The sequence below is a fragment of the Ruditapes philippinarum genome, unplaced genomic scaffold (assembly GCF_026571515.1).
Source record: "Ruditapes philippinarum isolate M1 unplaced genomic scaffold, ASM2657151v2 ctg2836_1_1_1_1, whole genome shotgun sequence".
NCBI lineage: Eukaryota > Metazoa > Mollusca > Bivalvia > Venerida > Veneridae > Ruditapes > Ruditapes philippinarum.
Window position 1 is genome coordinate 59,059 of NW_026863722.1, and position 25,800 is coordinate 84,858.

The 25,800-nt window shown below is 32.3% G+C and overlaps 2 protein-coding genes and 1 long non-coding RNA gene across 4 annotated transcripts in view; 1 reads left to right on the forward strand and 2 right to left on the reverse strand.

The window, feature by feature from the left end:
* The window catches only part of LOC132723131 (uncharacterized), a 47,539-nt gene extending 45,991 nt beyond the window's left edge, over positions 1–1,548 (reverse strand). For both annotated transcript variants that reach the window (XM_060707804.1, XM_060707805.1), the window contains exon 1: positions 1,345–1,548. In XM_060707804.1, coding sequence (XP_060563787.1) covers positions 1,345–1,459 — 115 coding nt within the window. In that variant the 5' untranslated portion in view covers positions 1,460–1,548. The remainder of the gene's footprint in view (positions 1–1,344) is intronic.
* LOC132723135 (uncharacterized) overlaps positions 1–25,800 on the reverse strand; it is a 150,005-nt gene that overhangs the window by 46,998 nt on the left and 77,207 nt on the right. The window lies entirely within an intron of this gene.
* Positions 17,585–24,477, forward strand: LOC132723133 (uncharacterized). Its single transcript, XR_009624701.1, has 3 exons — positions 17,585–17,752; positions 18,296–18,417; positions 24,339–24,477. It is a non-coding gene; the product is annotated as an uncharacterized LOC132723133 (long non-coding RNA).

Consider the following 25,800-nt stretch of genomic DNA (forward strand, 5'->3'; position numbering starts at 1 on the left):
TTATGTTCATCATTCCATTTGAGAATCACATTATTAATTTTAGCAGCTTCTTCGTTTAAGTTATTTTTATGGCTTGATACATACATTGCCAGTTTTTACATATAGAATAACACTTATTTCTACACGACATAAAAATCTTATAATTCAGCCCATTTGTATCCATCTATGCCCCTGTTGGAAGACAGAATGCTTTACAAGGAGCTAGAAGTTCTATACTTTTATATGATAAAAGGTCTCAGGATCTTATGTTACAAAAAGGCCATATCAATATAAAATGTGAAATAAAGCCATTGATAAGAAAAACATATGGATACGTGTACAATATATTTTGTTTGTTTTTATATTAGTGTCAATCGCCAGTTTAAAAAGACATAAGTGTTGCTAACCTCCAACGTAAGATTAAGGTGTTTGTTTTTTAGTTACGTACCGTCTAATATTTGGTAAGTAATAGCCAGTTTCTCCACATAGTTCATTACAAACAACAAATGGCATTGAAAATGTGTCATCATCCGAAGATTAAACAAAGTAACACAATAATCTCGTAACTGACCTAACCTAACAATATGTACTATGCAATATATTTCAATTCAACATGTGCACATAGATCTTTAGATTGTCTTTTCAATTCGGCACTTATTCTAATAATTAAAAAATAATTATAAAACTTGGTGAGTTTTGGTAATAAAAGCAACAAGTTTCTCAGTAGGGATGGGAATAAATATTTCGAATTTTCGAATATTCGACCAATGGTCGAATATTCAAACATAAAATTCCGAATTTTCGTTTTAAATTTTTTTTTTGTCACAAATTCTTTTTCATAATCTTTTTTTTTAAGAGCTTGATCTACACATGCGAGCGTGTCTTAATTTGTCCAAAATAACAAAGGAATTACCATTTATACTTGGCAGTGGTCATCGGTCATTCATAATTTTCTAAAACTGATTACTGATTTTCTGGTGCGTTGATCAATAAATCACAGATATAAAAATACACGTGAATAGAACTACTCGGCATAAAAAGCTATCAGTCGTGATAATAGAAATTTATATATCCAATATATATATTGTTCTGTCAATTGCTTTACATAGCTGAGTATAAGTACTTTTACATTTTCGAATAATCAAGGTCGGAAAAGACTTTTACCGTTATACAGATTGATTGGGGGAAATGAGGTTAATAAATGTCTAAATAAAAAGTCATATCATTGACCTTTTCTCCAGCTCGATCAATCCTCTTTGAGTTTGAAATAATCATAAGTAAATACACCTGTGTTTATAAAGAATTTCAACATCAAAATCCTGAAATTGATCTAAACTTTTTATCATGATCTAAAATTAAACTTACCTTCCCTCTTAGAACGTAAATTCTTTATATCTGTTTCAAGAACATTTGGAAATGTAACATGAGAAAAGCTAAACTTCGCCAAAATGGCGAAAATCAAACAATTTAATCCATGCATTTTGTTTTTATAAAACGTTTTTTTATAAAAAAAAACAAACAAACAGACACTGTTTCACTTTGGCATGCAAATCCAAATGTTCACTTGTTCCTCGTACATACAATGCATATATATCTCAAATTACTTGAATACCTGGAAAACAGGATGTGACTTTTTCTCTCTTGTTGTAATATAGTTGGTACGTCGAGTGTTTCTAGAGCTCACTTAGACACAGAAAGCCTGTTGTTTTTATAAACAATCCATTTCTCATTATAAAGTACTGTAAAGATTTTTGGAAAAAATAAATTAAAAGTGTTAGAAGGCTAAATAGAGCAAAAATTAGATTATGTACATGTAGTTCATTCTTTAATTCAAGATGAATGTTGTACAATCTAATTATCTTCTTTTAAGTGAAATCATATACAAAAATACATAAAAAAAATTATGTATGAATTATATACAGAAACATAGTCGCAAATAAGTTGTACACAAATCAATACATAAAAATGTTCATAAACTATATACACAAACATATACACAAAAATATATACACATTAAAATCAAACTATAAATTGCAAATAATTGAATAATTAAATATATTAAATTAAATATTTTGAAGTCAAACAAGTTATTAAATATTTACACAACTATTAAGAAAATTACTGGTGTAAGATGTATTCTTTTTGTGGTAAGTCGAATTTACAATGACACTTCTGACAATGTCAGTTCTGACTTTCTTCAAATGTGGACATGCTGAATGGCCAATTCAATCTGTAGGTAAAGCTATTCTTCTGATATGAAAATAAATACTACCATCGTTTGGTACTGGACTATTGATTCTAATAGACTAAATACTAGCTAGATCGCTGCAAGGAAGGTGTTAAAGATGGTGCACTTTTTACTATCTATTATGAACAGATTAAACTGTTCTGAGTTTATAATTATGTCAAGAACGTCAAAGCATAATGCTCTCTCGCTCAATATGTCCAGATAGACAAACTCAGTATGAGTTTGATGCTTAATTTTAGTACTTGAAATTGATACAAAACCAACTACTATAGTACTTAAGTTGCGAATGTATCCCTACAAATTCGAAAAAAATCTTGTTCTGTCAGCCATTTTCTAGACAACGTTTGGTGCAATATTGAACCCCCATATTAAATATGATGGGGTGTTATAAATTTCAAATAATGTCATTTCCGTGCATTTTAATTCCTATCTAGATGACTTGAAACAAGTAAGTGTTAGAAATAAAACTTTCATAAAGTGAATAAAGTTTATGACGTTTACATCAACCCTTTTTTACATCAGTTAATGCCTCACAGTAAATTTTGGTTTCAATCCAGTAAATTTTCATGATATTTACGTTTGTCAGGTACCAGTCATGCTATTTTATGAAAGTCCCTACTACTAAAAGGAAATTTAAACTCTTCTTAAATAAACTCTAATATTTCCACAACGACTTATTTTTAATTTGTGGCTATTTTGGACGCTGTCCTGAGACTGAAAAATAAACTGAAAGGACTAAAATTTGATGTATGGGACAGTTTATACTGTGTATCAGAATAAACTCACATGTTATTTTTGGTAATACTTCAGGTTGTGTAAAATGTATCAGTTTCATGCACCACCAAAACCGCTGCCATTAAATAAGACGAGATGTTTTTTTTTCCGAAGATTGCAAAATATACGTGATTGAAAATAATTCCTGCCATAATTGGACGTGAATTTCATTTAAATAATTATTCACTTAAGATCTTGTTAAGCATGGTGAATACTTGAAATATGGTATCCATCTTTGAGACCATCTTAAATGTTTCATTTTTCCAGTAGGGGCAGATTGACACAGCCCAAGTCCTTTCAATGCAAGTCTTTTCTACAACATTCAACATAGCAAGAACTACAATTAATCAATTAAGAAATGTTACCCCCGTTTTATATAACTAGAAATCCAAATTTAAGATGGGTCCTGAACAGAGCATGTATAAGGAACTTGATCTTTATTAAATGGAAATATGTATGACATGCAATCTCTACAATTATCGGCACACAACGCTAGTTTATTAATATGTAATGTAATGTATTATCACACACAATACACATCATACATATCAATATATCTTATTACTTTAAGGCCAATATCCTATGAGGCAAATGATTGAATATAAAACATAATTTTGATAAATTGCAACCATTAAATACTATACAATTATCGCATCGGTCAATATGTCATCTGCCGGTGAATTTCACATCATATTCCATGGCACCTTAGTCAATTTTTGTTTTATTATATCAATTGGCTATAAAAAAATTTAAGAATCACAGAAAGTATAACTTGATATATGTACAACTTTTGCCTGTTACGTTGAAGCGAGGGAAAAAAAACGGACGTGTCAGGCATGCAACAACTACGAAAACGCTGCCCATACAAAAGTAATTTAAAATTATACTCATCGTTGTGGTGTAACATTTAACTATAACAGTAAAGTAATGATATTTTAATCGAGAAAAATATGCCATAAAGAACAATTTATTTTAATAAGCACGCGAAATTAACTGTCTTCTTTACGCGTTATTATTTGTCTATGATATAATTATTGTCATTGAATATGAGTCTTAATCTATTTTAGACTGGGAAGATCCAATTCAGCCAGTGAAAATGATACTACACCCAGTGAATATGAATCTATAAAACGTTATGTTGACTTCTGTTTGAACCAATGAGATTGCAGCTATAGTTAGATCTTATAACCAATCGTCTGCTATTGTTAACCAACTTAATACATTTCGCCTACTTTGTTTTACAATTGGCATCAATTACAAGATATAATCTTAAATATCACGTAAATTCGTTCATATCAATTGAATTTTTATGATTCTAAAGTGCTATCGTTCATCTGAAGTCAAAAAATGCATATGTACCTGTACAGAACTTTGGGATCAAACTTTGACACCAAAGTGCGTAATGCACTTTGGGGTTGAACCCCAAAGCGCGTTGGACCAAAAAATGCGGTGTTGCAATGCTACAAGTGTTACAAGAAATTTAAGCAAACATAAGAAAAAGCGGATTACTCTACTTGACAGATTATGTTAGCTCTCAGCTGTTAAGAGTAATATGTGTGTCAGATCATTTAAATTCTTGATATTCAGTGTTGCAATACCATATTGTGGCTGATTTACGCCATGTCGTCTTTTCGCTTCTTCAAGCAGTGAAATGATCAGTTTTAATTTACTGATATATTTCTATAAACCATCGAAAAGCATGTAATAAATTCTGATAAACCAAAAGAGAAATTTATCAAATATAAATTTCGATGTTGTCGGACTTTATCTGAATGCAGATGAAAAAATATCATTACTAAATGGAATATCAGGCAAAATAAATGCCGCTATATGAATTTTGCTTCTTGAGGAAAAAGAAAGTCGATATCGTTATACATTATGTTAAAATGTAAAAATAAAATATATATAAAAATAGAAAAATTTAACAGAACTTTATTACATGCTTTTCGGTGGTTTATAGAAATATATCAGTCACTGTGATATTAAACTGGTAATTTCATTGTTTGAAACAGTGAAATTACCACTTCGATATTTTCACTGTTTTGAATTTAAAGGGATACTCAGGCAAGTAAATGACAAAAATATCAAAATGATTTAATGTACTTAAATCAGGCTAAAATGACATTTTCCAAAGTCCCGGCTTGAATTTCTGTTTAAATTCTATTTATTTTGGGTTTGAAGCGTAAATATATCTAGATATATTGAACGAAATTTAACGCCGACATAGTCACCGAGTTTTTTTTTAAATCAAGCCATGTGACTTAAACAAACCTTGGAAGTTACAATGACAGACAGATTTTGTGGATATTGAATAATTGAAACAAGTCAAAGTCATTCATTAAATGTTCTTTAATGTTTCCATTGTTCACTGTGGCAACTTATGTGAAATCTTAACGCTCTAACCTGACCCACGCGGTTCAAGTTAGGAAACCAGCATTTTAATCTTTATAAGGAGAAAATGTTTGTTCCTAAGACTGTCTAGTTTATTGATTTTGAGGACATTTTCAGAAAGATGAATGAAAAACTCAAAACGAAGAGTTGAAAATTTTGCCTGTGTCTCCCTTTAAGCCCCTTACGTTGTTTCAGTAAAATACCAGCGTGCACAGTAATGGGTACAAACTTAATGACGTGACGTCGTTAAAGACGTCACGTTGTAGTATTTTTTGGCGCGCTTTTCATTCAGTATTAGGTTTAATGTCTTTTTTAAACGTTTCTTTGCATACAATAAAAAGAAAATTCGTTTACTTTAGTGTAAGATCGAAATATATTTCACCTTGTGAACACCAAAAGTTCATATTTCACTCGTGACCGCGCCACTCGTGAAATATACATTTTGGTGCTCACTCGGTGAAATATAATACGATCTTACACTGAACTAAACAAATATCCTCTATATAATTATTTAAAATTTTTGATATGACGTCATGCTGTAATGACGTCATAAAGAGGATGCGCGACGTTACGTGGCAAAATCAGTAAAATATACTTAAAATCACTTAAGCATGAAATAAAAAGAAAATGTATTTGTTTTACATATAAGATTGAACCATATTTCATTCGTGAACACCAGCTATTCTACTTTCGCTACGCCACTCGTGAAAATATTGCATCTATTGTTCACTCAGTGAAATATATTTCAATCTTACATGCAAAACAAACAAATATCCATAAGCAGCACAGATAAGTTCACTGCCCGATATGTTGTAAATATATATTAGTTAAAGTTCGTTCAACATTTTAATAGAGTAATATAATTTTTAAATGTTTTGGACTGACCTCCCAATCAACTGAGTTGACCTCTTAAAAGCAATCAAATGATTTGATTTGATTTATCAATCATATTGACTTTATTTGATTCACATAAGTCAATGAAGAACGAATTGTAACGAACTAAGACATTATCAGAATTACATACCAGGGCAGTAATTCTGACCTATAGATGGTCATCACCATTCAACAACAGTACAACAAACCTTTATTTTGTATTACAGATTTGGTTCCAAAATAGAAGATCAAAGGTCAAACGACAGCGTCAAGCAGATCACATGGCCTGGATGCGCAAACAAATCTTTCAGAGTAAGGACGATCGTAATAGTGGCATTATGTTCGGAACGCCAAAACTTCCGGCATTGTCGTCTGCTTGTCAAGTGCCGAGTCCTATAGAGACACGACTTCCAAGAGATGATTCTACAGCAGATTTAAATTCTGTGTAAGTAACATAAAGCAAGTCTTGGATTTATTTGTTTCTACAATTCAACCCATAGGGATGGAAACAAAAAAATCGACTTGTTCCAAATTAAAAATGTTTACATTAGAAAATTGAATACAGTTATTGGTTGGCTGCATTTTGCGATGTTCTTCAATATTGTTTTTGTAATTAAATGACATAAAATGAGCTGAAAAAGTTATCTTACGTACTTTTAAATCATCTACGTTGTACTGCTTACTTTTCAAGCTGTATATTGATGATATAATTTGACATTATTTGCATATAAGAAGAATTATAGCCGTTTCTATAACTATGAGCGTTAGCCACCCCAAAGTCGTGCAAAGCATATAATGTCTTTTTATAGGGAATGTAATTATTGGTATTTATTATATTATTTCAGATCTTCAAGTCCTTGCATGTTGAACAATATTTCAAGACCATTGGCACACGATAATATCTATAACTACAATCACGAACAGACGACAACATGCCGTTATGAGACAAACATGACTTCTGCTACAGCGTTCTTCTCAACGCCTACACGAACAGGTCCGGAATATGATTATACGAGTTTATCTAACACTATGTTACAGCACACACATGTACCAGTCTTTGACATGTTTCATTTTGTGTCACCAAATATTTCATCAGCTTACGTTCCTAGTATGCCCGCTGTCGCTCAAAGTCACGTGACAAGATCTCGCCTGGACGAGAATGAACTAAACAGAAGTGCAGTTGCCGAGCAGCAGTCACATATGTCGTCAGAAGTCCACAAAAACTTTAACAACAAGAAGTATCTAAGTTCACAAAGAGCTGATAATTCTTTCGAAGAAAAGTCGAGATCCATTTTAAACGCAAGTGAACAAGATGTGACATGGCTAGATGCGGACTCGGGTAGTAGCCCAAACAAGGACACGACTCTTGATTGTTTAGCCCATTGGTGTTAAAATGTTTAAATTGATAAAAACGAATCAGTTAAGATTTTGAAAAAAAAATTATCAGGACTTGTTCAAACAATAAAATGTAACTCAATTCAAATATATGTTAAAGACACCCACGTACACGCACGCTCACACATGCATATATTTACGCACTAATATTTTTTTCTCGACATTTATTGTCATGCCATAGATAAAATGCGTGGAAATAAATTAATTGACATTGTAATTAATAATTTGTAAATGTCACTGTCATTTACATTATTTATTATTATCTATGTGCATGCATTTTCATTTAATAACATATGTAATTGCTCAGTTCCCGTATGACAAATTATCACCAAAAGAGAAAGTTTCAGTTACATGTATCAGTACCAAGTGCTAAGTTATTAATTTTGAAATCTGTAAGTGTAGAGCTTATTGAAACTATAGTTATAAGTTGAAGCGAGAATCATTATTTTGCGCTTATGTTGTACATTGCGAAATTAGTTTATACATGTATATAGTATATGTACTTACTATAAAATGTAGCTATAATAAATGCAGTGCTTTATCTATTTATGCTTTAATTATTTTTCAACACACAAAGTCTCAGAACACATTTCTTATCCCCAGTTATCCCCAATTAAATGACCTATTAAGCGTAAAATTGCTACCATTTTTATTTTTCAAAGTTCCCTGTTACAATTTCGAAATAGTTAAACGCTGGTCATTTCGTGGTGGGCGATCATCCATTGCTTCTTCCCATCCACCGACACCGACAAACGAGTTCGACCTGTCGCAGAGTAGCGTAACAGATGATGCCGGGCATATGTATTCTACGCGTAGTTCTGGTCAAGCGTCTCTCGTACCTTGGCTACAACCAGACGCTACGCAACAGAAAACATCTACTGCAGATGGAACATCGGTATCTTCACAGTCATCCCAATCAGAAAAATGATGAAAACTTGAACGTGACGTCTATTTACTAGATATCAGATCAGAATTAAGACAAATCAACAGAAGATTTGATACGTTAGAAAAATCGGTTCGAAGAAATAAAACTCGAGAATAGTCAAATAAAAAAGCGGAAAATGTCTTCATTCTTTCAAGTAAAGTTGAGTCTTTGTCCAATGACTTAAAAACTGTTAAAGATCAAAACTCGAAACTCGAACTTAAACAACGAAAAATTGGAAATGCATATCCGGAAAAAAACAAATTTGAAATTTCCACGGAATCGAAAATAATTGACAATATTCAACCGGATCAAGTAGAAATTAAGCGTTCGTCAACATTTAACAAATAATTTTGGTTTTTTTTTAGACGGAGACTCATTAGATATAAATGCTGCCTTTAAAACTTCCGGACGAGCTGAGAGAGCCGTGCTAGTTAAGTTTACGCGACAATCGGATCGTGATAAAGTTCTAAATGCTTACAAGGAAAAACGCAAACATGAAATTGTGCGAGGAAGAATCGTTGAAGACCTGCCTTGAAAGGGTAGCAAAGGCCCGCACAGGTCTATATCCTTTTCTAAAGCAATGTTATGAAGATGGAAAGAGCGCCTTTTTCAAATATGATAAACTCATAGTTGATGGAGAGTCGTACGTATTGACCCAATTGAAAGAGAAACCCGTGCAGGCTAGCAAAATAGCAGAGTGGCCAAGACCCACGATACACAACTGTAAATAGCGAGATGTTTTAAATGTGAAATTATGTTCTCTTAATATACAAGGATTAATAAATATGATAGAGACGTGACTTTTTTAATTTTTGCTCAAAATACGATATCTTGGCATTATGCGAAACATGGACTCGTGCAGACGAACATTTTATAATTCCAGGTATATTATGGCATATATCAATATTAGAAAAAGTAAAAATAAAAGAGGGTCTGGAGGGGTTACTGTTTATATAAAAGAATGGTTGAGTAATTATGTGGAGAGATTTATAACAGTCATTTCGAAAACTGTGTTGTTCTTCGTTTGAGATCGCTTGGGCATATGGATAAAGATCTAATCATCATATTCGCTTATGTTTCACCGGAGAGATCTCCTATTTACGAATCAGTCGACACAGATGGCAATTGAACTTCTAAGTAACAATATAGGAATATCATGACGGATCACCCCGCTGCTAACTATATGGTCGCGGCGATCTTAATGCCCGAATTGGTGATTTGAAAGACTATATACCTCATGACGAAGTAGACTTCATATTCGGAGAAACTGATTACCCTGCAAATACGTTTGAAATGCATAAAAACAATAAAGACAGTACTATAAATAAGTTTGGTAAGTCATTAATAGAAATGTGTTGCACCTTAGATATGCATATTCTAAATGCAAAAATAAATGGCCGATTATTTCAAGATACTAAAGGTGAAATCACGTGCACGGCAAATAACGGACTAAGTACGGTGGATTATTTCCATAGCGTCAACGGCTATATTCGATTTTGTAACGGATTTCGGCGTCGGAACTGATGACTTTTCAGATCACTTCCCACTATTATTGTACACTTAGCCTTGCTCTTGAAGAAGAGCCGCAGTTGTGATAATAAAGTGAAAACAGTTTACCAGTATAAATGGAAGAATGATCTGCGAGAAGCCTTTCTACAAACATTTACTAGATTATATTCAGATTTTATTGGAACGTGCACTAGAGAAAACATATTAAGTAAGTTATCGGATTTTATGGCATTGTATAAAAGCGCAGGTGCGTGCATGAAAAGTTTAAGATGCCGGGCACCGCGCAATAGTGATATTCAGCCTGAATGGTGGGATAGTACCTGCAACAAGCTAAAAAGCGAAAAGTATAAATGCTTACGAACATTTCGGTACACTAGTGCATCAGTCGACTTCGAACATTATGTTGCGAAACGAAATGAATTTAAAAATACCTGCAAAATGAAACGAAAACAATGCGAAAAGGAAAGACGCGAAAACCTTATTGCGAGTAGTAACGATCCAAAACAATTCTGGGAAACACTGAAAAGGGCAAAACGCGATAATAAAAGCGTTACGAATTATATAAACGGGACGATATGGTTTACTTATTTTCGCAATTTATTCAACAACACAAGATAGCGCTGATATATTAAGGACTTCAAGCCCACCACAATCAATAATCTTTGTTGAGAGAGAGAGAGATGCGAGTTTACTTAAATACTCCAATTACAAAGAGGAGGAAATTATGTGTTAAGGCATTTCTTCATTGAAATCTAAAAGCGCTCCTGGAGTAGATGGCATATGTTGCGAAATGTTTAAAAGCACTGCCAATATAGTGGCAGAATATTTGGTTGGCTTATTCAATGAAATATTTCGATAGTGGACATTTTCCTAATTCATGGAGCGAAAACATAATTTCACCAATTCACAAAAAAGGATCACTGTACGACCCTAATAATTATCGCGCTATAGCCCTCTCAAATTGCATAAGCAAGATATTTGTAAATATTTTGTCAAAAAGACTAAATACATGGTTGTGACGATAATGACGTCATTGATGAATCACAGGCAGGATTTCGAAAAAGGGTATTCAACTATTGACAACTTGTTTAATCTACAGTCTATTATTCAAAAAGTATCTATCAGTAAAAAGGGGTAGAATCTACGTGTTTTACGTAGATTTCCGTAAAGCTTTCGACAGCTGCCTACATCATCTGTTATTGTCTTGGTTTACGAAGATATGGAGTTAATGGTAAATTTATGACTATCTTTCAATCCATATACGAAAAACTTTAAATACTGTGTTAAAGTGAATTCTGTCCCAGGTGAAGGTAACTCGCAACAAAATGGTGGACTCACTGACTTCTTTAATTGTGACATGGAACCAAACAGGGCTGCTCTACGTCTCCGAAAATATTTGCAATGTACGTTAATGATCTCGTAAAATATTTGAGATCCGGTTCTACTCATGGGAATATTTTTATCCGAAGATACAGCCAGTTGTATGCTCTTCTTTTTGCCGATGACGTTTCTATACATTTGCAGATACAGCTATAAACTTACAAAGACATATAAATACCATAGAAACGTTTTGCAATAATAGTGGACTACAATTAAACACCGATAAATCTAAAGTCATGGTTTTTCGAAACGGTGGCCCATTGCGTAACTACGAACGCTGGTACTTTAATTGGCATCAAATTAAAGTGGTATCATACTATAAATATTTGGGACATATATTTCACTCCTAAGCTGTGTTGGTCTCTCACGCGAACTACTCTTTGCTAAACAAGCTTTCTAAAGCAGTGTATTGTATTCTGAGCCAGCAACGATACTTTGGTACCTTTAGCCCTAAAGACGCTTTTAAATTATTTGACACGATAGTCCGACCGATTTTGTGTTATGGTGCAGAAATTTGGGGCTATCAGTATTCAGCCAGTATTGAGAAAGTGCACACAGAACTTTTGCAGACGTATTTGTGGTCTAAACCAGAATGTAGCTAACTTTTTCCCGCTCCGCGAATGTGGCAGGGCTCCAATTTCAGTACATTATATAACCAAATGTGTAAAATACTGGACTAAACTATTACAAATGCCAAATGAGGCGTTATCCAAGACAATGTTATTTAATGCTACGCAGACTAGACGAGGCCGGTTAGGAAAACATGGGTAACCTGTATTAAGGATGTTTTGTTTGAATATGGTTTGGATATGCGTGGATTGCTCAAGAAATTGGAAATCATACAAACTTTATGGCATTACTGGTTGATAGAGTCAACGATCGAGCTACGCTAAATATCCTCTCGCAAGAAGAAAACTCACCCAAAGCCAATTATTATAAGCACTTTAAATCACATCTAGATACAGAGAGATATCTGTCAATACATCTGCCATTTAAATTGAAAAGACAATTGGCGAACTTTAGATGCTCTGGTCACAATTTAATGATTGAAAAAGGACGCCACCAAAATATTGACCGACAATTCAGATATTGTCCATTTTGTCTAAATAAACCATGCTCATTATGTTGAGGATGAGTATCACATGTTTGCTCGTATGTAAATTATATGATGAACTGAGAACACAATGTTTTATTCAAACTTGGCTTAACTGTGAACCAAACATTAACTTATTTTATTCAATTATGTGTCATGTGACGATGAATTGGGCATTTTCGCTCTTGCAAACTATATATACAAAGCTTTGGAAACTAGAAATATGTTTATTAAAAATGTTGGAACATCCTAATTTAACTAACTGGAACCGATAATATGAACTAGATGATGTTTAAATGCATAACAAATTTATACAGTGAAACAGTATTTAAAGAACACGAATAAGTTGTTCCTTTGCCGTGCCTTAAAACACATTCTTAAATTCAGCATTGTTAATGTTGATAATAATACTCTTGTTACTCACTTATTCGTAAATAATTACCGCTTATGTATTGATCACGAATAATATTTTATGTATATGAATTATATATTGTTGATGCATCATTTATTTTGTAAATAATGAACTATTATAAAAAAATGTACAATATTATGTGTATCGTGGGCCGGAGGCCTCTAACTACAATAAAACGTATGTTATGTTATGTTATGTTACCTACGAAAGACTGGTAGGGCCATTTGAACTTCATGAATTCCAGATTTCATCTGTATGAATTCACGATTTCAGCTTCGAGAATTCACGACTTCAACTTCGAGAATTAAAGATTTCAACTTCATGAATATACGATTCCAAGTTCGCGAATTCGCGATTTCAACTACATGAATTCACGATTTCAACTTCACGAATTCAACTTCGTGAATTCACGATTTCAACTTTGTGAATTCACGATTTCAACTTCATGAATTTTCGATTTCAACTTCATGAATTCATGATTTAAACTTCACGAATTCAACTTCGTGAATTCACGATTTTAACTTCGCGAATGCACGATTTCAACTTCATGAATTCACGATTTCAACTTCATGAAGTTGAAATCGTGAATTTGTGAAGTTGTAATCGTGAATTCATGAAGTTGATATCGTGAATTCGTGAAGTTAAAATCATGAAGTTGAAATCGTGAATTCGTGAAGTTGAAATCGAGCATTCATGAAGCTGTAATTGGGAATTCATGAAGTTGGAATGTCCCCACAGGTCTTTCGTATTTACCTGAGTCATCTATTGCTTCTGCTGCATTTTGGCAATTGGTACACTTATAGTTATTTGGAGGTACCACTTTACTGTTTGTTAACTTTATCTCATTTTATTTAACAGTAAGTGCTATTTACATTAGGTAATAAGAAGGGAAGTACATAGCACCGTTAGATACTTAATCTCCCTTTATCATCGCGAGATTTGTACGTGACAAACAAGGCCCACGTTAATTAATGATACAGGTCCTTCTACTGTAAATATTTTTGATTGGATTAGTGAATTTGTAATACTTTTAAGTTGACAAATGATTCCACATTTGCGGATACCCACGGCCGAACCATTAATGTACATGTAAATCCAACGATTTCCATACACACCAACTTACCTGAGTGATCAAATAACTTCTTACTAAAGGACATGTTTCATGTTCATATTGAAATTGTGATAAAACGATATTTATGGTGACCCATGTAATCAAAAGATGATTTTATTATGTATAAATTACGTCATAACTTTGCCGTTGAAATTTAGCAGTAAGCACATTTTAATCGTATTGAAAATAAACTTAACATTAGATTTTAGATATGTATTAAGTCTATTTATTATAATCAGTAAATGATCAGTATACATAAATATCTGATGATACAATAATTGAAAAGCATGAAGATGGAATGTTGATAAATTATTGTTAGATATTTCCTACAGCTATCTAGATAAAATACTTAGATGATACATGGTTAAATTAGCTAGGGTAGGTCACAACTACAACAAAATTATTCAAGGCTTGATACTCCATCGTATTAATAAATCTCGTTTAATTTCTGTTTCTTTTTTTTTAACTTTAATATTTAATCACATTTTTTGTTGCTTTCTATTTACAATGAAATTACAATTACGGATGTCTTTATATCGCACACGTGTAAAATAACCTCACTGTTGTAAATGGCACATTATGCCCCGGAAAGAAATACATTTTTAAATTCTTTAGAAAGGACAAACATGAAATCTATAATGTTTAAATTATGTTTTTAGAGAATGTTAATGCTTGATTGCTGAACAAGCAGCGAAACAATTTGTCATAAAAGTAGCAAAATTCCAACAAAGTAGTACTTTGACTGATAAAAGCATTTCAATCCACATGTTGGTCACAATAAGCGATTTAAATTTGGCATTAAAATGTTAAATAAAAACACTAATCTTTTGTCTCAGAGGTAAAGTTTTCAAACTATTACTATTCAAAAGTAAGTGACAATGTAATATAGTCAAAGCCATTTTTCATTTATTTTTTGAATTTTGAAAAAAAAGAAAAGATTTTTACCAAAGAAATATTTTGATGTAATTTGGAACGAAAGTATTAAGTAGATCTATTTAAATGTAAGAAAGTATTGAAAACAGACATGTATGAAGTCTCACAGGCATAATATTTTAGTAATGTTTTTCAAATAAAGTAAATATAAAGATAAGTACATATAATGGAAGTCGAGTGGCGATCCTGAAAATATATTCCTCATCATTTCTATATACTATATCTCATTTATGTCAACCTTAACCAGAACGCTGTAAAGATCTTGTTAAAAGATATGCAAGTTTATATGATATAATACCTTAAGTGGAATTGTCTATTTTATTTTGACCGTCTATGCAGATTGAGCATGCGCGAGAAAATTCTTCACCCTGTTGATTCTGCATAGCATCGGGCTGCGTCGTAAAAAGGTCTATAACTAAATGCAAATACAATAAATACAGAATCGTTCAGTATATGAAAAGAAAGACATTTTGGTAACTAGGTTTGTTTTGTTTCAACTTTCGGAAGTATCTTAATGCGCAAAAATAAATTATTATAAGTTATCCTCGTTCAAAATCTTCTCTTCCTTCAAAATATGGTTATTAACTAAATGGATCCATAAAAATGAATACATTTTGTACTTACATTAAATCATTGTTTATGTTACATATCTATCATTAAAATGCTTTAAACAATGATTTAAACAAAACGCCAGTAAAAGTATCAACCTTTTTTAATCTGATTATATATTTTTATATGGATTTTTAATTAGAACTACATGATTGTCCATATTGAGACAGAGTTTTAAAAACGGAGCCAAAATGTCGTCAGTAAATGCAGCGAGCGTTCATTTCACCAAAGATTGCATGATTTTACTTTTTTATGTATATATCATGTATTTTGAAAAAGAAAATGAATGAAGGAATTAATTTACTAAATGAAATATAACAGACAACAATGGATCATTATTTCCACACATAATATCTTCCTTTCAATTAGCAGACGACAATACAGAATTAATGCTACACCGGATGTTCGCGTGTTTGATTTCATATCCAACAAAGTGATTGCTTATTAATGATACCAATTCATAACAGTTTTTTGAGGCTTATTGTATTTTACATGTACAAGTACAGTGGTTATTTCTTTATCAAACAATGATGTGTCACGGTTGCAAAAGTAATGGACATATAGTAAAGAACGTATTACGACAGTACTGAACTAAACTTGGTTTATGCTGATACTAACGATGCATCGACGTTTTGTTCAGTTAATGTAAACAAATTGTCTTTTCTAACAGCTTGATTATGGAAATTACTTAATTTAGAAGGACATCAATTCATTAAACATATTAAGATAAGCAAATTAAACATGACCACACAATTATAGCAGCTTAGTATCATCTACAGTTTCATATTACAGAATGAGCAGTCTAGCAAGGGTTAAGTTTAGTAACAGTTTGTCAAACCTAAAAGTGCCCAGTTACCGTACAAGTATCTGGATTGCGGAAGCCGAAGAGAATATGAACAATGGTAGGATATAAACCTACAATCTCTGTATATATCGAGTATGATGTTTCACCTTTCTTAAATGAGTAACAGAGGCACGAGGTAAAATGGTCATCTTGAACATCGTCTCAATATGGTGGCTGAAAATAATCTCTAATATCTACTTGAAATGCCTGTCAAAGTCTGAAATGATGTATATAAAACATCTTTCTATCTCATCATTCGTTACTTCGAATCTGCTTCTGTTTCGTATGACTAGTCACTTTTATGTTAAATTAGATAAATTGTTCTTTATGAGCAAAATGTTAATTTGTGCTATCCCTTGTCACAAATAATAAGTCGGACACATAATGGGAATAAAGAAAAATTAATACAGAAACAAAACTAATTCGTCCATCTAAGAAGCTGTTTGTATTTCTGAAGTAAAATAAGGAACGGCAGATGTTGTGTGCTTGTTATTGAGTGAATTACTGTTTCATTGAATTGAATGCTTTACAGTGTTGAGAACTAACGAAGCTTTTACAGGATGCATTTTAGAAAACTTTCACATTCTGAACTCCTACAGATTTGAATAAAACATGTGTTACTTGTGAGAAACAAATAAAACACCCTGGATAAATAGCTTTATCGATTATCTACATGTAATTGTTCACAGAAAACCTGCAAACTATTTTTAAAACTCAACATTCGAACCAATATTTGAATAAGGTTTTGTTTCCCTTCACAGTCCATAAACCGCTCAAAGTAAAGGTTTGAAGAACAATTATCTGATTTATTATTATAGTTAAGATTGTTCATAACAGTTTTATTATATTTAAGAACATAAACGCCATAAAGGTACCTATCATATCGAGAATGTGTTGTAAAATTAAGTGATTTATTTGAATAGGACAGTTATCATATTTCTAGTTTCCTCACAAACAATAAATATCTGGAGCAGGTTGGTAAACGTAAACTAGGCAACTAATTTTATTGGCCTAAGTTATTATATGGGGCGAGTCAATATCATTGATATTGTCGATTAAATGAACTTGTTTAACAATTTCTCTGTCAACAGATTGAATCGGATGTGAAGCAAAACCATTCATTTGCTGAAAACGTGTGTTTAACTTAAAAGTAAACCATTTTCTGTGTTAATGACATTTGGTCAATTATTGAGAGCTTGAAGTACACAAAATGCCATCAAAATTAGTGCTTTTATATCATCAAGGAAAATAAATCGGAAATTTATTTGCTCATAAAGTAAGTTTGAATATTTTTTTCTCTTTTTTTTACGGAATGTATATTACATATAAAGGGATTATTGATACAGTAACACATAAATAAATTGTCTACATGTTTATTATATATACTTGCAAATAGGGTAACTCATATCTTGATTGTCTGAACCATTAGCTAGCTTGAAACCATCAGACTGCCTTGCGGTAGGCCTTAATTTCCAAACTCGCTCAATTTTCCAGTCGTAGAAAACACTACGTCTGACACGTCTAATACATGTATAATGCTTACGTCAACGCAATAGAGCAATGAATAAAAGCAGACCAGATGTGCAAAACGTTGTTTTTTTTAAGTCAAAACATTGTTTTAAGAAATTCATAACAGTACTGAAATAAATCTTTTGATAAAAAGGATTTAATAAATGAAAAAAGGACATACTCGTTATGCTTATGAAAAGGAAGTGTTTAGAGAGTCTAAAATGGTACAAGGATAGGCATTAATATTTTAGTTAAAACATATAAGAACGTCTTTGATTGAAGATTTAAATCTTAAAAATTCTATTTTCAGCTAAGATAGTTAAAGTTTATAAGATATGATACAGAAATGTGTATCTGTTCTACAGCTTCGGGTTCGAACGTATTGGAGAACAATGTGTGTTTTAGTGATATTAACTCTGACCGTGTTTATAGGTAAGTCTACCTTACGTTACCCGTCATTTGAATCACTCTATTGTTTACAAACATTTATCTGCAATATCTATATTTGCTAAACTGCCAACGGCCCCGCATATGAGCGAGGAGTGTAAGTCAAAAGCAATAATTATTTCTTCATAATAAATTGGGATAGGTGATTAACCAAAGGCCACTGACTTTTTATAATCACCATGTACCATAATACCAAGTGTCAGCTTTAATCGACCAATACAGAAATAAAAGTAGGACAATAAACGGATATGTACATTTTGTCGAGATGGTATTGCAACTGAATTGCAAGTAATAATTGAATGTTCTATATAAGACACAATAAGGAAACCATTGTTATAATTTTCTCATTCATTTTTTATCTTTGAATTGTATACTCGTATAATAGCAAAACATTAAAAGTTTATGTGCCTATTTGGCCACCAGGACAGTCATATGACAAGATAACTAGCAAAAACCTGCTGTGATATTCTTCAATATAGAAATAACATGTTACATATTAATTTAAGATTTACTATGCTCATCTTTATGTGAAATTCTTTTATTGCAAAAATTCATTGAAACATAGGAAAATCTTGCTGAATTGTTTTTTTTTATATGAAAAATAATGCATAAACAATATTAGGGAGGCTACATTACGTATTGTTGGTCAAGTTAATGTGGTGCCTTTTTCAATTATCAAATTTGATCACAATATATCTTAAAGCAGCACGCATCCAGATTCATGAAAATGTACACATGTATCTAATTTTACAATAGGACAAGACGTTTCTCATGAGAACGATTTTCTTGTCTCTTATAATTCTACATAGATTGGCAGTTTTATGATATTGTTCATATATAGTATGGGTGAACATAAATGCAACATTAAATAACAAAGTAAAGAAAGGAAAGTAACACATACTATAAATTGCTGATTGCAGTCACATACATAGAACCAAGTTGCTTCACATCGCCATAGAAAAGATTTTCAGACAAAATGATATAATATTGCATAAGGTGCCCTATATTGTTTTGATGTTTTCGGACCGAAAAGGAATTTTGTTTACGACAATAAATATAGTTTCGGTCACAAAGATGTCTTACAGGTCTTACGACTTAGTATCTTATTAACCGAGTATATAAACGAGGGTTATATTGTAAAATATCGTTTATACACGCCATATAACATACCAGATATCTCTTTATCTTATTTATAGTCATCAGTTGGATTGTTAGAACATGATATACAATATCCTGTGAGGTAGCCAGTTGGATTTCTAGTACTGTATGTTTGAGAAAAAATTTCGAGACTTATAACATATCTTAACATTGTCTTTGTAAACAAATGTATTTAATTTTACCTGATTAAGTATCATATTGTATTTCGTGTTATCACGATCACGTGACATGATAATTGTTTATTTGCATGGCGATGTACTATATACAAGTCTAAAATAAAATGTCTGTTCTGTTCTATAATCCAGGAGAATAACTTTACTCGAAGATAAACAAAAATTATAACCTCAAAAGCGACTTTATAAACATGCGGTGTAACACCATACTTCGGGGTCCAACGCATTACGCGTCACGTACTTTGGGGGTACTACCCTAAAGTCCGTTACGCATTAACCGTACTTTGGGGTCTAAAAATTCATTCATAAAAATGAATTTTAATGATATTTTTACGTAATATCATGTAAAAATAAGTTATGAAGTAGGTAAAATGTATTAGGTCGGATACATGTAACAATAGCAGACGATATTAATTTTATATTGTTTTATCTAAGGATTGCATTTTGCTTTTTATTATATTTTTATATTCATTTATATGTATCATAGAAAAGAGGCTTTAAAGTGAGATATGTACGTAAACATATTTTGTGTGAATAGAGTGTAATAATACATTCGATAACAAATTATTTAAAGTGACATAGTGCTATTTTGTATTGTCAAGTTGAGGTAATTAAAAAGATTGACCATTTTAATGGTGATCGATCAACAGTTGGTTTTGGAAAATGTTTAGGGTAAAATATAAAACTGCCTAAAATATACAAAAGACTACCCTACGATTTTTATAATTTGAACATTTCTGTTATATGCCAATGGATATTTACAGAAATTTCCTTTAGTCACGTGATTTATTTATTGATAATCCGAAGAAAATGATGAAATTGAAAAGAATCGTTTTGCAAAATATAAACTGATTGTTCAGTCACCATTCACCTGGGCTGTTAAGCTTTGCTGGTGCGCCGATAATTGTAGTGGTTGGGTGACATTTTTTTTTCAGTCACATTAAAATCCAGATCCTTATATCGCAGGATCTGGTGAAAATCTGAGTTTTACATATTTCTATATTTTTCATTAAGTAACATTTAATAAAAAGAGCATCGAAACACGAGACTTTCTGATTTGTACGAGGGGGTGTAGGGGTGTATAAATCAGATTGCCAAGTAGTTTGATGTTCTTTCTCTTTTGTATCATAGGCAAAAATAAAAATAATTTCCCTGTCGTCCGGATATGAAACCCCAGAATAAATATACCACTGCATGGGCATCTGATTATGATTTTTAATCATCATCCATTTCCCTGTCAACATAATAAAATTAAACCAGTTAACGGGCATGCTTTATTCTTATACCCGACATACAGTACAGATAATTAAATTATTAAATATATCAAATAACCGCTCAATATGTCTCGTGCTGTACATTTTCGTTTACATTTCATTTCACTCGTGTCATTTCGTTTTTAGTATGAAGATGGCGTCCAATGTGGCCACAATAAAATAAGTATTTGCGACACATAAATGTGCATTTAAGAATACTTTAAATTCACTAATAGCTGCAGTTACTTTCTTAAAATAACATGATTGATATCTGACAAACGTGAAAACCATAAAGATTTCAGAACCACAGATTTTTTCCGAGATGGCAACAAAAATACGTGATTTTAACGGCATTTACTGATGGAGTGATCATGGTCATTCCGTGCAGATGTAAACTGTTTTACAAACAATATTTTGTTTCTAAAATTTAATTAATTTTACAAGCGATATTTTGTTTCTGAAATTTCATTAATTTCGACTTTTATGATTACATCCGTGTTATTTGTGCCGTGTGGCGGCTGTAAAAAGTCTCCCCGTACATTTAATCAATGATGTTATATTTTCGATCCTTGAAGATCGTTCAGCACGACATTATTGTTGTGCTTGTAGTATTTTTAGTTTCAACTTTTCGGCATTTTCTAGTTGGGTGGTTCCAATATTCCTACTTGAATAATGTTGAATCACCCCTAGGATATGTCGCCTGCTTTTTAAATTTGTCTTTTGACGTCTTGTCTGTGATACGCAGGCTTCATAACCTCTGATTCCCTTTCAAAATTCCATTTTATTTAGTTCCGCCCATTGTTTTCTCGTTTAGGGCACACGCTTTTTATTACTTGGGGACCATACGCCGCTTTTCATGGAATGGCACGGAAGTGTCACATTGAAGGTTCCATGATAACCGCCGTATGAACACATCTGCGGATGTTTCTAAATTCAAAATTCTACTATTTCATGTTTAAATGTTGAATTCTGCTTAAGCCGGTGCTAGGGGGCGTGGACGGTAACTTGCACTTTCCAGTACCGTCCATGAACAGGCTCAATCAAACCGAGCCTGCAACATTTTCAATTTTGCCGTGTTGGGCTTTCTTTAGGGATACTGTATTTATCTATTTTTTGTTGTGATTTATGCTTCCGAGGGATCACCCTTTTTCCAGATTTTTGTATTTTACAGTACAACCGAGGTCAAACGCCGTGTGGCAGCCGTAAAAAGTTGCCCCGAAATTCACTTCAGTGTTGTGATATTTTACTGTTCCTTCAAGATCATTGATTCCAAAATTCAAGTGTTGAAAATTGAAAACTGCTCAATCCGGTGCTAGGGGGCGTGAGGGATGTTGCACACTTTCATTATCTCTCATGTGCAGACTCAATCAAACCGAGTATGCAGTTTTCATGTAATTTTGCTGTGATCATAATTTCCGATGCATCGCATCATCTAATTTCCTCAAGCGATGCCATGTGGTCCAAATATTTAGAAATATCGTAAATTGTGAAATAAAATTACAATAAATTAACAGCAGTACCTCTCACGCACCTTTTCTCTGATAAATGTTACTTCTAACTAACTTTTTACAAGTAATTAAAAAAGAAATTGAATTGTTTGAAAATAAGATGTAATGAGATTATATTTAATGCATTTATTACATTGCCATCAATTTTTAATTTGTTGTCCAATATGACACCAAAACTTATCATGTAAATTGTAAATGACTGACAGAACAGAATGCTATTGACAACATTTTTTTTTAGAAATACATGTACATGTACATTTACAATTGAAGAAGTTTGTTATAAATTCACAATTTTGTAATATTTAAAGTGGTAAAATTCATAAAGCATTTACTAGTAAGCAATATCTTTTTAATTACTGCTACATATGAATTTAAATGACACGGAGTACAATTATTTAATTGCACAGTGATCTAAGTATCTAAATATCGATCGCCATCTTGAACACAAACATTTTAAAATATCAAAACCATGAACTAATACGGAATAGCGCATATGCTATGAATAAGCATCAACGACTGAATCTCAGGGAAGTTGGACCCCAGAGTGTGGTGCCATAGGGCAGTAATATCTAATACACACTGCCACTGCCAGAAGTGAATTTTTCTATAATTTACATTTTTTAAAACAAAATATATATACCTGGAAATGAGTGGATGAGTGGTGTTTGAGAGAGTGCTTGAACATATGAGTGGATGAGCACGTGGATATGTGAATTTGTGAGGAAGTGAGTGAGTTGTTTAGTGAATATGTGAATTTGTGAGGAAATGAGTGAGTTGTTGAGTGAATATGTAAATTTGTGAGGAAGTGAGTGAGTTGTTGAGTGAATATGTGAATTTGTGAGGAAGTGAGTGAGTTGTTGAGTGAATATGTGACTTTGTGAGGAAGTGAGTGAGATTTTGATCCAAGTAGCATGTTTATGGTTACCAAAATGTAAATGTATATCAAACATCTAGCCGAATAAATGATAAATGTCCATGCCACCTATATTACATGCAACATAATAATGGGTGGAAGTTTTGATGGAGTCGGCCCGTATGTTCCTTGCCAAGAAGGAATATGTAAATGGTTTATGTTACTTGGTACGAACATTCCCCATGACCAGTAGATGACCAAGATTTCGCCTACATTTCCAAGATTTGATGTCGAGGTCGGTCATGACTACGAGATGATGTTACAAAAACTTATTCATAGGCCATTATATATCCTCATTTTTGTGCAGGGGTAAGCAATTTAATACATTATCAATATTATAACAATTGAGCAGACGTGAAGATCACACAACGTTGCACTAATACCGATAGATCAACAGCTTGTTTAAATATTGATTTATCGTTTGTATATTTTCCCGATCGACAGTTATATAAATGTCCTTATTTTTCCGGATCGACACTGCAAGTGATCGTTTTTCTCGATCGACATTTGGATCATTTGCTTGTTTCTCCTCTCGATCGACATTTGTATTATTTGCTTGTTTTTATCGATCGACATTTGGATTATTTGCTTGTTTTTTCCTGACCGCCACTAATTTGCACGGATCATATATTGTTTTTCCCGAACAAAACTGATATAGAAGGATCATAATTATGCTTTTTATCAACACCTTTTTGTTTACTTTATTTTCTATGAAAGATTGTTTTACCGTAGTATACCAGGACACTCTGACTTCAAAAAATGCACATAAAGAAATATTAACATGTATGCTATAAGGAAGGATTATCGTGACTTGTAAATCTCTGCTCAAGAGAATTTACATATTTTCACTATAAGGGAAACATAATCTATATATATTCCAAATATTATTCTATCTTTGCAGTTTGGACAATATCATACGATGTGTTGACAGTAGCTGGCGTCAAAAAACCGGTCCAAACTGATGCTCGCAATATTGCAAAATCAATGCGCCCAAGTTTGTTAAATATCTTAAATATATCCGACACTGGCAGAACAGGCTATTTGGCAGGTGATTAAGTTGTACTTTTCACGACAGAAGCTTCTCCTTTCAAACGTTTTATTTCCATCTTAGGTTTACATCAAGTAAACAACATAAGCATCGTTTTATAATAATTACAGTGAATAATGGCGACATATTAACAAGTGCTATGTAAATAGAGAATGACAAACATATCCAAATCATACATGTAACATTACAAATAAACATACATATAGCAAATAAATATATGTTTCAAGTAAACAAGCAATCCAGGCATATCAGTGTTACAAATTTTTAGATATAATTTCGATAAAAAATACCAAGTTTATTCAGTAAACTTTTATTTTCACTACTAAACAATTCCTCTAATTTGAAAAAAATGGCTCTTGTTGCTGGGTCGGATGGGGGCTGCGTTCATTGAACGCCACCTTTCCTTGATGATCTTGTTTATCATATTTTAACATAAAAATACCGTTTTAAATATTGTTTCCTTTCCTCAAAAAACTTTTGACATGTGATCAATTAATGAAATTCGTCACCTACATCATCATTACAAAAGGAACATTTTCTTTCAGAAGAAGGTATACCCTGCCATCTTCCTGTTTCCACAGGTAGCCTATGATTTCTAGTAAAAAAAACGCATAATTGATAAGCTTCGTCTAGATGATAAAATCTTGATATCAGCACTTCCACCAAACTCAGTTTTAATACCTTTGTAAATATTCGTGATTGATGTTAATTGTATATCAGAACGCCATTTCTGTTTAAAATTATCTTTTAAATTTCGGCAAATTGACTCAATCAGCCATTTCTCATAAGAAACTCTGGCAGTACCATACTCCTGAAAAACATGAAGAACACAATAAATTTCTAACATTTTCGATCCTCTTTGGTATATATCAATACGAACTGGAAAAATTCCAAGTTCACCATATACCATATATGAAGGTGTTGATTTCTTAAGTTTAAAAATATATTTGTAAAACTTTAAATGAACTTTTTCAATGATATCAACATTTCCAAACCCCCAGATTTCACATCCATAAAGTAAAACTGGCTTTACCAGTTTATCAAAAAGATCAATCTGTAATTCGTATGGTAAATTTAAATGTTTAATTTTTTTCAAAAGTGAAAACAATGCTTTATTTCCTTGGTCTGCTATGTATTTCTTCGTTGAAATAAACGACCCACTTTTAGTAAAATAAATGCCAAGGTACTTGTATTCTTTAATAATTTCTACTTGGTTATTGCCAATATAAAATTTCAAGTTTCGTCTTATGTTACCTTTACTAAATATAAGTACTTTTGTTTTATCAACATTTATTTTTAATTTCCATTGATCACA